At 44.0% G+C, this 13,350-nt stretch overlaps 1 protein-coding gene across 1 annotated transcript in view; it reads left to right on the forward strand.

The window, feature by feature from the left end:
- The window catches only part of lrp2b (low density lipoprotein receptor-related protein 2b), a 35,690-nt gene that overhangs the window by 16,000 nt on the left and 6,340 nt on the right, over positions 1-13,350 (forward strand). Inside the window, exons 36-64 of the mRNA XM_075456959.1 lie at positions 62-275; positions 549-785; positions 915-1,106; positions 1,186-1,658; positions 1,855-2,302; positions 2,400-2,565; positions 2,697-2,855; positions 2,945-3,234; positions 3,591-3,794; positions 3,925-4,167; positions 4,291-4,416; positions 4,578-4,697; positions 4,867-4,998; positions 5,232-5,433; positions 5,521-5,816; positions 6,181-6,700; positions 6,818-6,973; positions 7,239-7,409; positions 7,505-7,728; positions 7,817-7,994; positions 8,705-8,901; positions 9,069-9,314; positions 9,825-9,953; positions 10,518-10,637; positions 10,972-11,088; positions 11,174-11,290; positions 11,988-12,125; positions 12,348-12,470; positions 13,186-13,314. Of these exons, the coding sequence (XP_075313074.1) occupies positions 62-275; positions 549-785; positions 915-1,106; positions 1,186-1,658; positions 1,855-2,302; positions 2,400-2,565; positions 2,697-2,855; positions 2,945-3,234; positions 3,591-3,794; positions 3,925-4,167; positions 4,291-4,416; positions 4,578-4,697; positions 4,867-4,998; positions 5,232-5,433; positions 5,521-5,816; positions 6,181-6,700; positions 6,818-6,973; positions 7,239-7,409; positions 7,505-7,728; positions 7,817-7,994; positions 8,705-8,901; positions 9,069-9,314; positions 9,825-9,953; positions 10,518-10,637; positions 10,972-11,088; positions 11,174-11,290; positions 11,988-12,125; positions 12,348-12,470; positions 13,186-13,314 (6,067 nt within the window). The remainder of the gene's footprint in view (positions 1-61; positions 276-548; positions 786-914; positions 1,107-1,185; positions 1,659-1,854; positions 2,303-2,399; positions 2,566-2,696; positions 2,856-2,944; positions 3,235-3,590; positions 3,795-3,924; positions 4,168-4,290; positions 4,417-4,577; positions 4,698-4,866; positions 4,999-5,231; positions 5,434-5,520; positions 5,817-6,180; positions 6,701-6,817; positions 6,974-7,238; positions 7,410-7,504; positions 7,729-7,816; positions 7,995-8,704; positions 8,902-9,068; positions 9,315-9,824; positions 9,954-10,517; positions 10,638-10,971; positions 11,089-11,173; positions 11,291-11,987; positions 12,126-12,347; positions 12,471-13,185; positions 13,315-13,350) is intronic.

Raw genomic sequence — 13,350 nt, forward strand, 5'->3', positions numbered from 1 at the left:
AATCTCTCCCTACAGACTTCCTTTTTTGATTATTCCTAGTTAATACTCTCTTTAATCCCAGATCGAGTGCGGCACCATGGATGGAGTGAGCCGTGTGACGCTGGTCAGTGGCCTGTCCACTCCGTGGGGGCTGACAGTCTACCAGGACCACCTCTACTACACCGACCTGGACTATGAGGTCATTGAGAGGGTGGACAAAAGCAACGGTGGCAATATGGTGGTGATGAGGAGCGGCATGTCTGGCCTGCGTGCTATCAAAGTACACGCTAGAGACAGTACGTGAATTCACCCGATTCAGATTTAATACACAGGTGTCTGTTCTTCAGCTTGTTAGTTTTTAATCCAGATTTTTCCTTTTTCCTTTTTTTTTTTTTTTTTACAATAATTGCTGTCAGTATGTGAGTGAGTGGGACTTTTTACCTTTACAGTCCTTGTCACAACATCTGTCACGACACAACATGTCCAGTTTCAGCTTGTCCGGTTGCAGTAATTTGGGGTCCTATGGTTTAGTAATGCTCACTTTCACCACTTCGTCTCCCCCATATCAGACTCAGCGGGGACCACCAATGCGTGCAGTTCCAACAATGGGGGCTGTCCTCACCTCTGTCTGCCCAAACCAGGCAATCAGAAGACCTGTGCCTGCACCACAGGGTTTATCGCCTCTCATGATGGCACCCGCTGTGAACAATATGAGTCCTTCGCCATCATTTCTACACCCAAATATATCCGAGGCTTCCATATAAACAGCTCTGACCATTCTGAGGCAATGGTGCCTATTGGTGGAAGTATGTTGGCTTTTCGCTGTTTTTACAATATGGTGTTTAAGACTGTTTTGCATAATATATTATTTTATTGCTGGATGTTATTATCAGCTGTCTACTAACCACAGGATGTATCTGATCCTTTCTTTCCAGCATCTTATAACATTAAGGACAAGTTAGACATGCATATTGAATCTGGCTTTGTTTACTGGACTGACAACAGCACCTACTCCACGTACAAGGGCATCTTCAGGACCAAAACAGATGGAGGGAGTTTCAGCCATGTCATAAGTTCTGGCGTCGGACGCAGAGGCATCCAGGGTCTGGCTGTAGACTGGGTTGCAGGTATGAATCCACTTTTAACAAGGAAGTGTTGGTAGAATAACCCTCATCTTTTCTTACATTTCCCCATTCACTTTCTCAGGTAACTTGTACTTTTCCAATGCCTTTACGAGCGAGACATTCCTGGAGGTGCTGGCCATCAACACCACCTACCGAAAGGTTCTCCTCAAGAGCTTACAGGACCAGCCCAGAGACCTGGCAGTCAGCCCCAAACTTCGCTACCTCTTTTGGACAGATGGTGGCCAAACACCGAAGATTGAGCGGTCCCTGCTGGATGGAACAAACCGCACAGTGTTGGCATCAGAGAGCCTGGCGTCTCCTCGTGGCCTAACAGTTGATTATACAAATGATTTCCTCTATTGGACTGATGATGTTCTTGATATGATATCCCGCATGGCTTCAGACGGGACGCAGAGGCAGATTATCCGGTACGGGAGCCGTTATCCGTCTCCAACAGGAATGGCTATTTTTGGAAACAACATGCTGTGGGTGGATAAAAAGCTTGGAAAGCTGTTCCAGGCCAGTAAGGACCCAGCCAATACTATGCAGCCTGAGGTGACAGTTAAAGTAGCTTCATTTAATACACACAGTTTTATTCCTTTTCTTAGATAACACAAAACAAAACAAAACAAACAAAATGAACAGTTTTTGTAGTCAAAGAAACGGCTAAAAATTCAGGTGTAGACATTTAATGAAAACGATTTGAATCCTTTCGTCCACTAAGCACCACAAATGTTATCGATGTCACCAGGTAATCCGAGACAGTCTGGACGGGCTGATGGACGTCGCTGTGTTTGACTATCATGTCCAGCCTACATCTGCCAACCAGCTAGGCTTCAACCCATGCCAGGAAGACAACGGACGCTGCCAGCAGCTCTGCTTCGCCATTGCAAACCAGGAGAAACCTAAATGTGGGTGCGCACATGGGTCGCTCCTGAGCAACGGAGTAACATGTGGCTATGGACTAGATGAGTATCTAGTTTTCAGCACAGACTACACGGTGAATAGCATGAGACTAGACCCAGCAGATCACAGTGTTCCCTATCCAACGGTGACCTTGGGCTACAACGTCATGGGTCTGGATTATGACTTCAAAGAGAAAAGAGTTTTCTTTACCCAGTATATGGGGATAGGTCGGAGCAGAATTGGCTATGTCACCACAACATCCATCAGCAGCCCTGCTGTCATTATTGCTTCAAGTGAGTTTAGGATTAATTGTCACTGCTCACTTCACCATTTCCTTCACGATTGTTTTTGTAACATTATTTGATATCCTGTGCTCTACTCACTGCTCAGACTTGGATGACCCAGAGGGACTGGCCTATGATTGGATCAACAAGCGCCTCTATTTCACTGACTACTACAGACGTTATGTCCAGTCAATCGGGGTGAATGGGTCGAATCGTTCGACGATTGCCCATGCAAACAGCCCCAGAGGCATCATCGTCGACCCGTGCTATGGGTAAAAGGAGGAAAATTATTATTTCATAAGAAAATGTCCATAGATTGGGACTGGTTTTTCGAGTATTAATGTTGAACATTAACTTTAGCCATGAGCTGCTTCTTCTTTTTCTCACGGCTTTTTCTTCCTAGTTACCTGTACTGGACTGATTGGGGGTCTCCGGCTAAGATTGAGAGGGCCACGCTGGGTGGAAACTTCAGGACAGCCATCATCAACAGCAGTCTGATAACGCCTAATGGCCTGACTTTGGACTATGAGGAGAGGATGCTTTACTGGGCTGATGCCTCACTGTAAGTCCAGATTTCCCTGTCAGACAGTATATATCAGTTGAAGGGAACAATTTTGCTGCAGCTTTTCTTTTTCCCTTTACTTTCTGTAGAGACAAGATTGAGCGGGCGACGCTGACCGGCGAGAACCGGCAAGTGATCGTGCACGGAGTGCAGTACCCGTTTGCCTTGACTGTTTTCCAGCAGGACATTTTCTGGACAGACTGGACGGCAAGAGCTGTCTTCAGGGCAGGGAAGGATGATGGCTCTGGCTTCACAGTGGTAGCCCAGGACCTGCAGTACCGACCAAATGACATCCACGTTTATTCCGGATCTAAGCAGGAGAGTTGCTCCAGCTTCTGTCAGCAATTCAACGGAGGCTGCAGTCACATCTGTGTTTCTGGTAAGGGCAGATTCATTCTTCCATTGATACTGGAAAAAAGGGAAGGAATCCACCAAACAGATGGAGAAACTCAGTTTTTTAGGAATTTCTTATGTGTTATTTTTGTCAGTTGCAAATTTAGTGTAATCATTTTTTATTCAACTTTAATGGACATAGTGGAATTATGATGATATATTCATTTTTATGCATAATTGAATCTTGAGTGCTTGACTTCAAATGTGTAATTAAATTAATCTTAAACTGCTTAAAGTTACACAAAGTACTGTTAATAGATAAGACAGTGTGTCTCTGTGTTCCCTCTGGTTACTCTGAATCATTTAAACCCACAAATCTACTCTCCATAATCTCCTCTGCAGGTCCAGTTGGCCCAGAGTGCCAGTGTCCTCATGACGGGAACTGGTACCTGGCAAATAACGGCAAGGATTGCATCAAAGACACGGGGAAACGTTGTCAGCCAGAACAGTTCACCTGTCTGAATGGCAACTGTATCTCAGTGAGCTGGAAGTGTGACGGCTTCGATGACTGCCAGGACAATTCAGATGAGCTTGAAAGAGTGTGTGGTGAGTAAAGACCTTTGAGATATTCATATTCATTCCCATCCCGATGCCAATTTGCTCTGTTATTGATATACGAATGCTAACCTGTTCTACAGTTAGATTGCAACTAAAACTTCCTTCTTACCCTACCCAGCCTTCCACACATGCTCAGCCATGGACTTTACCTGTGACAACGGGCGTTGCATACCCTTAAGCTACACCTGTGACTACACAAATGACTGTGGTGACAACAGTGACGAGCTGGGCTGCCCCTTCCCTACATGCAATCCTGCTACTGAGTTCACGTGCGCCAGCGGACGCTGCATCAGTACAGCCTTCGTCTGTGACGGCCACAATGACTGTCGAGACAACGCCACGTCAGACGAAATCAACTGCCGTGAGTGACAATAACGCTGAGCAGGAGTTGGATTCATTAATTGATCATTGATATTGTTTGAATATCATGAAAACACTGCCAAAAACCTTTTTATGATTTTATGCTCTCCTTCATCATCTCCAGCTGACCGCACATGTCCTACTGGCCAGGTGAAGTGCGAGGGAACCAACATCTGCATCTACCCTGATAACCTATGTGATGGCAATAACAACTGTGGGGACAACAGTGACGAGAATCCCCTCTTCTGCGGTAAGGCATTCCCGAAGTGAAAGTAAAGATAAAATTAGAAAAAAAGGAGACACATTTTTGCTTTTTTAACTTGCAATCACCCTTATAGTTTCTAGGTTATCAGCTGCACGTTAACTTGGCTCTGACTGAATATGTTGTCTTTGTGTGTTGTTGTGCTGCAGCGGACCGCACGTGCTCTTCGGATCAGTTCCTTTGTGATACAGGAAAGTGCATTCCTCAGTCTTGGATTTGTGACTCATTCAAAGACTGCAATGATGGGACAGATGAACCTCCCTCTTGTGGTAGGTTGTCTCTATTTACGCAACAGACGAGTACACTTTTCTTCGTATTATGAACTGTTGCATTCTAACGACTTATTTCCACACATTAATTCCAAATATTGTCATTTTACATTTACAACTCACACCCAAATATTATCAAAGGGAATTTTCTGTCCTGGTTTCTGTGCAGAGGATCAAATTAGAACGTGCAATCCTGACCAGTTCACTTGTACCAATGGAAACTGCATCCCTCAGTCACTGGTTTGCGATGGCAACAATGACTGCTGGGACAGCAGTGACGAGGCCCCAGAGCTGCAGTGTGGTGAGACATTCATTTATCACAATTTGTTATGATAAAACTCGTTTGATTTGTTGTTGGCTAGAAGAATACAAGTAACTCATTTAGGCTTTTTTTCACAGCTCTATGCCAATTTTCTTTTCAGTTTTGTATATACTTTTCATCTGAAGTCTGATTACAATGTTTTTGTAGTTGTTTGAAGCATCACATTGTTTATCCAACCTTGATGAAACCTCTCATCTTTGTTTCCGCGGTAGGACAACGTACCTGCAGTTCTAACCAGTTCACGTGTCCAACCTGGCACCCGGGCCACCCACGCTGCGTGCCTTTAAGCTTCGTGTGCGATGGCGAGAAAGACTGTGCCAATGCAGCTGATGAGCTCCAGAACTGTCCAAACCGGACCTGCCACATGAATGAGTTTGCCTGTTCTAATGGGCTCTGCATTCTCATCCCATACCAGTAAGATTAAAACCTGTGATTGATATATGCGGCAGCCTGAAAACTAATTCGCTAGTCAGTGAATGATGAGATCCTCCTCTTCCCCAGCTGCGACCGCGTGAATGACTGCGGAGACGGCAGTGATGAGTTGGGCTGTACATATGACACATGCAGCAGCAACCAGTTCACCTGTGGTAACGGAGCCTGCATCCCCTCCTCCTACGCTTGTGATGGGGAGAGCGACTGTATGGATGGTTCAGATGAGGCAGACGGCTTGTGCATCACACCCCAACCCACCTGCTCTCCCCAGCAGTACTTGTGCACATCAGGAGAGTGCATTGATAACAGTAAGGTGTGCAATGGGCAGAAGGACTGCCAGGACAACAGCGATGAAAAAGGCTGCGGTGAGACAATTTGGAATTTATGTTTCATTATTTTTCTTGTTTGCTATTTATGAATGGTACCCCTGAGACGGACATTATCAGGGAGTGTTATTTAGTTTCAAAGACCCTTAAAAACCTTCAGTTTTTCCACAGTGAAAACAAAAAAAAGGACTTAAAATATGTGTTGAGAAAGTGAACTTTTTGCTCAGTTCAAATTTTGTCTTTCATGTTTAAAATTGTAAAAGATTTGTTTTGTGCTACCTCTTAGTTTGCTAATATGTAAAAGTAAGGAAGTATGTGTCCTCCAGTTTTGCTGCATGTCATAAATGCCATGTCAAATATCTTCTTTTTTCCCCACTTCTTCCTGTTTCCTGTTTCTGTTCAGGGGTCAACGAGTGTCTCAACCCTTCCGTCCATAAGTGTGCTCAACTCTGCACCGACACCCTTACTGGTTATTACTGCTCATGCTACCCAGGCTACCAACTAATGCCAGATGGCAAAGCCTGCGAGGACATCAACGAGTGTGTCAGCACACCTGCAGTCTGTAGCCAGATCTGCGAGAATGCTGTTGGCTCATACCACTGCAAATGCGCTCCAGGGTACATCCGGGAGCCGGATGGACGCACCTGTCGCCAGAACAGTGGCATTGACCCCTACCTGTTGTACAGTAATCGCTACTACATCCGCAATTTGACCACCGATGGGTCCCATCTGAGTATAGTCCTGCAGGGGCTGTCCAACGTTGTGGCATTAGATTTCGATCACTATGAGAAGAGACTGTACTGGCTGGATGCGGGGGCAGGAAAGATTGAGAGGATGCGTTTTGATGGAAGTGAGAGGGAGACACTGTTAACTGATAACAATGTAGCAGGAGCTGAAGGCCTTGCACTGGACTGGGTGGGCAGGTGTGTAAACATGGAGTTTTCCTCCAAAAGTAGGAAATCAAGCATGCACAACTGTTTGTAAGTTTGTCAGTAAGTTTTTTTTTTTTTTTTTTTTCTTCTTTTTTTTCTTTTCTGCAGAAAAATGTACTGGACGAATGGTTACTACAGCTCACTTCATGTGATGGAGCTGGATGGGCGCTACCCAAAGACGCTGCTGTCAGGGGAATTCACAAATGGAAATGACACCTATGTTATCAGCCGACCGCGTGCCGTGGCTGTCAACCCTAAATATGGGTATTCACACTCGCACACAAGACTTTAAATCTTTGGTTGACACACCAAAATAAGTTGTATTCAGACGATTCTATGGAACTTTGTTTCAGGTGCAGCAGTTACAGCTAATGATAATAACTCAGTTCGGATTTGTTAGGAAAGTGGATAAAATACCTCCAGGAATACAATGTCAGGCATTAGCATTAGCATTGTTTGCTTTTTACAGAAGATTTAAACTCCACCCCGTCCCACCTCTATCTCTCCTTTCCTGTCGCTTTTCTCTCAGGTGGCTGTACTGGACTGATTGGGGGGACGCAGCCTATATTGGCAGAGTTGGCATGGATGGAACAAATATCAGCGCCATTATCACAACCAAGTTGGAGTGGCCCAATGCTCTGACCATTGACTACACCACCAACAAGATCTTCTTTGCCGATTCACATCTTAACTTTTTGGAGTGAGTTAAGGGATTCAGACAGAAATGTTATTTATAATAAAGTTTCTGTATCTGTGATGTATCTACTTTTATATAAACCTTACTTGTTTTTGTAGCTTTGCAGACATGGACGGCCAGAACCGGCACCGGGCTATTGGCGGTACACTTCCCCACGTATTTGCCGTTTCTCTGTTTGAAGACTGGGTCTTCTGGACAGACTGGAACACGCACACCGTGGAGAAAGCCCATAAGTACACTGGCGAGCAGCGCACCGTCATGGGCAACAACACACATCGGCCCCATGACATTCATGTATACCACCCCTACAGGCAACCTAGAAGTATGTAAATGACAGTTGCATTTGTTTGTGTGTTTATTGTCAGCAGACTCCAGTAATATTATTTTTTTCTTATCTCCATATTTCCCAGGTGAAAACCCTTGCTTATCGCATCACCTGACCTGCAGTCATTTGTGTCTGATTGCACCTGGAGGGCAGCAAGCTTCCTGCGAGTGTCCAGATCATTTTATTGGCTTAGCTGTGGGATTTAAGATCCAGTGTGTTGCTGACTGCTCCAGTACCCAGTTCCGCTGTGGGGACAATGAGAAGTTAGTCAGATTGTTGACTTTGACAGTTTTCATCAAGACAGATGTTCAGTGAGCACATTCACAAGACGCTAGAAAGTTTGTGTTTCGCATTGCATGTAAGCATGTTAGTTTGGCCAGTATTGTATGAAATCAAACTTCTCAAACCAGGAAAAACGCACCCGGTGCGGTAGGGGATCGAATCACTCGGCATGCATACGCTCTACTAGACTCAAATGGGCCAAAATCACCATTTTAGTCATCTGAAAACAACCTCTACGCATTGAATTCAGCTATCCTTAGATGTTCGATGATCTCCCACAGAGAAAGTTAGAAGCAGCAGAATGTCTTTAATGTTTACTTAAGCAGTCCACAGTGTTGTGGGATTGGACGTGCTTCAGTAATAGCTCAATTCCCCCATCATGCACGTATACTGAGACAGGTATGGTGGCCCAGTTAAATGGTCAAGTTGAGCTGAAACTGTATTTTTACTCAACTGTAACCACACTGAATGACTCTAAGATGTATTTCTAAACTTAAAAAACTAATAAGAAATAAGATATTAATAACTAGGAACTGAGTCAAATAAAGCAGGAAGCCAAAAGTCCAAAACGGCACACTCAAAAACAAATAAAACAAGAATATAAGGGAAAAAAGTAGAACGATAATAATGAAATCACATCTTGCGGAACTTTGAACTTCAAATAATTTTACTATTTCTCCTTTCTCCTCAGGTGTGTTCCTATATGGTGGAAGTGTGACGGTCAGTCAGACTGCGGTGATGGCTCAGATGAACCTCAGACCTGTCCACCTCGTTACTGCCCCGTTGGCCAGTTCCAGTGTCAAGATGGCAACTGTACCTACCCTGGTTTCATCTGCGATGGACAGCCAGACTGCCCTGACAGCTCAGATGAGGATGCCGCTCTCTGCAGTATGACAATAAAACCAAGAATCTCAGCAGATCCTGCAATGATATAAAATGATAGAATAAGCTCAGCGCTGAAATTTCAACCGTGCTTATTTTCAGTATCCTCCGATTGTCTTTTAAATTTCAGATTTTGCTCCAATTCTTTTTTTTTTTTTTTTCTGTCCTTGCAGGTGATCACCGCTGCGAGGTAAACCAGTTCCAGTGTAAAAACAAGAAGTGCATCCCTGTGTCCTGGCACTGTGATGGGATAAACGACTGCTCAGATGGCAGCGATGAAGATGCAGAAACTTGTGCCCAGAAGACTTGCCGACCAGGAGAGTTCCAGTGTGCCAATGGCCGCTGTCTACCATCAAACTATGTGTGTGATGCCCAGGACGACTGTGGAGATGGTTCTGATGAGCCGTATGAAACCTGCAGTAAGTTTGACTGGAGGAAATGGTACTTCAAGAGAAATAAAGACAGAGATACTATCATTTTAGACATTATATTACTTTAACTGTTGATCTTGTAGAGGCATAATACCATCTGTAGAGACTGTGGCAGGAATGAACAGCTGACTTCCCTCATTTCTCTTATTAGTGTGTCTGGGATTAGCACAAAAAGCTCTACTGTAATTGATGACAGCAGTGTTCTGTGGGTGAACAACTGACAGTTTAATCAAAGAGATTTAACTGTTTTTCACTCATACAGTATATGATCAATAAAGACTCAGTCTTTTCCAAAGAGTAATCTGGGTGAATTAATGATGTTATACTGCCTTCCCGTCCTCCTCTTTCAGCTCCTAATCACCGCCAAATCTGTTTTGCTCTGTTTTCCTCTCATATTTTTGTTGCCTCTCTGCATCTTGAGTACTTCCTGTTTTACCATCAGTCTTTCCAGTCTCGTGAGGTCACATCTTTAATTCATCTCTGTCTTTGCCTTCCCAGTGGGTCCCGAGTACAAGTGCGATGAAGACACGGAGTTCTCCTGCAAGACAAACTACCGCTGTATTCCTCAGTGGGCCCGCTGTGATGGCACCAACGACTGCATCGACAACAGCGATGAGGAAGGCTGTGGTCAGTGCTTATCCCACCGCTTATTTTTCAAAATCTTTTATGGTTCTATGCAAAATGCTTATGTGTAACTACACTACTATGAACTGTACAGCTACGACCTTACGATGAAAAGAAAAGAGCATTATTTTGAATAGCTGCAAGGATTTACAGACCATCTATACAGCCCAGTAATCAGGTAGTTTATTGATTTGTTTTAGTCAAGGCAACAGCTGACCAAGGCATTTTTTTCAGCTTTTTCAAGTGGTTTAAAGCTGTTTAGAGCAGAGAAAAATGTCAACAAAAATGTTTATTATCCTCTAAAGAAAACAGATTGGAGACACAAAATGCATTCAATTATGAGGGACTTAATGGGCAGCCACAATTTATAGATTCAGATTTTAGTAGTGAGAATGTGCTAAGGTTTTTGGAGCATACAAAGCTTATCTGTTTAGCTTTAGTGTTTTTAAACATTAAATAACACAACAACGTCACTGCACATTGTGTGTTTCTGACCATATGTGGAAACCCCCCCCCCCCCCTTTTTTTTTTTTTTTTCCTGCTCTTCTCTGACTATAACTGCGACAGAGGAGCTGACCTGTGATCCTCTGGGAGATTTCCGCTGTGACAACCACCGCTGTGTTCCCATCCGATGGAGGTGCGATGGCACCAACGACTGTGGCGACGGCTCAGATGAGAGGAACTGCCGTAAGTGTCAAACTCTCTACTTTTTTACTAAGAACTATTGCAAACCACTAAGCATCAAAAGGAGACACATGTCCACCCGAGCTACCCCGTGTTTTTCAACCTTCAAATCTGCCTCGTGATTTGGATGACAAATCTCTAACTTATAAAGATGTACAGAACATTTTTAAGATGCTGAATTGACCTATTGGTTGATTAATGCATGTATTAATAATTTGAGTTTCATACTATAGTTATGTAACTCCTATAACTGGGCCTGTGTAGCTCGTGTAAACAGCTGCACCTCACTCTGCTCCCTTACTGAAGAAATGTGTATCTCTGTGATTGTGGTCTCCAGAGCCACGGCCCTGCTCTGAAAGTGAGTTTCGATGTGACAACGCACAGTGCATTCCTGGAAACTGGGTGTGTGACCATGACAACGACTGCGGAGACAACTCAGATGAGCGAGATTGCGGTGAGCAGGCGCTGTGCGCATCCTCCCTTCCTCACACTATTACCTGTCCTCAGCGGCACACATTAACATCTTGGCTCTTTTCCAGAACTGCTGACGTGCCGCCCCGGTTCCTTCCAGTGTGACTCGGGTCACTGTATCCCCACTGCACTGCAGTGCGACGGCAGGCCCGATTGTCAGGATCTGTCAGATGAGACCAGCTGTCGTAAGTAAACAACATGCCAGGCTCCTCCTACAGTCTTTTAGTGTGCTTGTTTTTGTGGGTAGGAGGTCATCATTCAGGTTGGAAGGCTTAAAAAGGATGATCATGCACTGTTTTGGATGCATAAGCACATAGAACAACTTATTGAGAAATCAGATTAAAGGCAAACTTAATCTAAAATGTAAAGGTATGTAAAACTGTCCATACGCAACAGCAGTGTATTAATTAAACAGTAATTAGAATAACGGAAGAGATTTCGATCATTTGTCTGTCTGGACTTTTGCAGAAAATCTTCATAATTTCCTTTTATTTGTTATCGTAACATGTGGTCGAGATCCAATGAGGTTAAACTTTGGAACAACTGGGTTTTGACTATTTTGAGGTCAACAGACCGTAAACCATGTTGTTCCTAGTCGCACATTATTTCTGTCCTCTGCTGTTTTCATTCAGTTACTTTACAGACTTTCTGAACAAGGAACCTTTTACAGAGTTTTTGTTCAACGTGATGTGAGATAGAAGAGTTTGCTGAATAAGATATGACCTCATCCAAGAGTAGCGGTAGCCACACCTACAAATATAACCCGAAAACATTAAGGTGCTGTAGATTCTACGCTGGAGTTTTTGTTGCCTCTCACTAGAAGGTTTTGACTGGGTATCTTTCAGGTAATAATGTTTTTTGTTTTTTTTTCTGTCTTTCAAGCTACTCGTTACCCAGGGGGCCGTTGGTGTCCTGAGAGCCAGTTCCAGTGTACCAACCAACTGTGTGTGAGCAAGAGCTGGGTGTGTGATGGTGTTGACGACTGTGGGGACGGCTCCGATGAACAACTCACTTTATGCTGTGAGAGAAATGCCCTTAAATTTATTCATCTTTTATACGTTATTTTTTTCCATCTCAGTCATTTTTATCCGCAATTCTGTAAAATGACAAATTGTCACTTAAAAAGTTTTAGTTTGCTTATTAAATCTCCTTGATGTTTGATAACTGACAGTTCTGAGTCAGTCGGAAAAAGAGATGGAAATTAGGCTTATGGAAGCCCACGTTTGTGTGTGTGTTGAACAGTGAACATAACCTGCGAGATGCCGTCCAGATTCCGATGTGCCAACGGCTACTGTATTTACTCTGGACTGCTCTGCAATGAGAAAGATGACTGTGGAGACGGCAGCGACGAAAAAGAAGATCTCTGTATGGCTCACACTCATATGTGCCGCAACAGACACATCAGCACTTTTAGATCAACATTACAGAAACGACAAAGTAGTAGCAAAAAGAGACGTTTGGGCAAAGTACAGATGTTTAAACGCAGAGAGACGGCTGATATGAGATAGATATTCTACATGGAGATGCATTGGGCTTTCAATGAATCAACTTAAGTGCACTGTGCAATATTGCTGTTGTTATGTTTTTCTTATTAACCGTAATCATAACCAGATTTGTAATGCGCTCGGGTTTAGCAAATGCACCGCTTCTGATCAGTTTCTGTGATTGCCAAGCATTACTCCAAAACCCACTGATGCTCTGAACTTTCCTCTGTGAGGTCAGTGAAATGGGAAATACAAAAAAATGACATCAGCGACTACACAGGAAACAAAGCCCCAAACATGCAACGGCTAAGGAAATGTCACAATCAGCTTAAACGTCAATCAAATTAGAGTGCAGAATGGAGGCTGACATTGGCTGGCTCATCTAAATCCATTTGTTTGTCAGCAAGATACAGTATTAACGGGCAGAATGTATCATGATAGAGTGCACAGGTTTAGGACTGTGAGACTGAACATCTCCACACTGTAGGGAAAGGTTTTAATCTTCAATCAGAGCTGCTCGTAGGGGTAACTTTTCAGCTGAGTCGTGCAAACATTCATTGCTTTCTGTCGTGTCATTCTGACTGCAAACTTCACAGGCCGTGAGCCCACTCTGCCCCCCTGCACACTGGAAGAGTTTAAATGCATCAATGGCCACTGTGTGCCCCTGCCGTACGTCTGTGACCACAACGACAACTGTGGGGACCGCACGGATGAAATGGGCTGCAGTGAGTAACACAAACATAATCATTCCAACCGGCTGG

Source organism: Odontesthes bonariensis, chromosome 23 (genome assembly GCF_027942865.1).
Source record: "Odontesthes bonariensis isolate fOdoBon6 chromosome 23, fOdoBon6.hap1, whole genome shotgun sequence".
NCBI lineage: Eukaryota > Metazoa > Chordata > Actinopteri > Atheriniformes > Atherinopsidae > Odontesthes > Odontesthes bonariensis.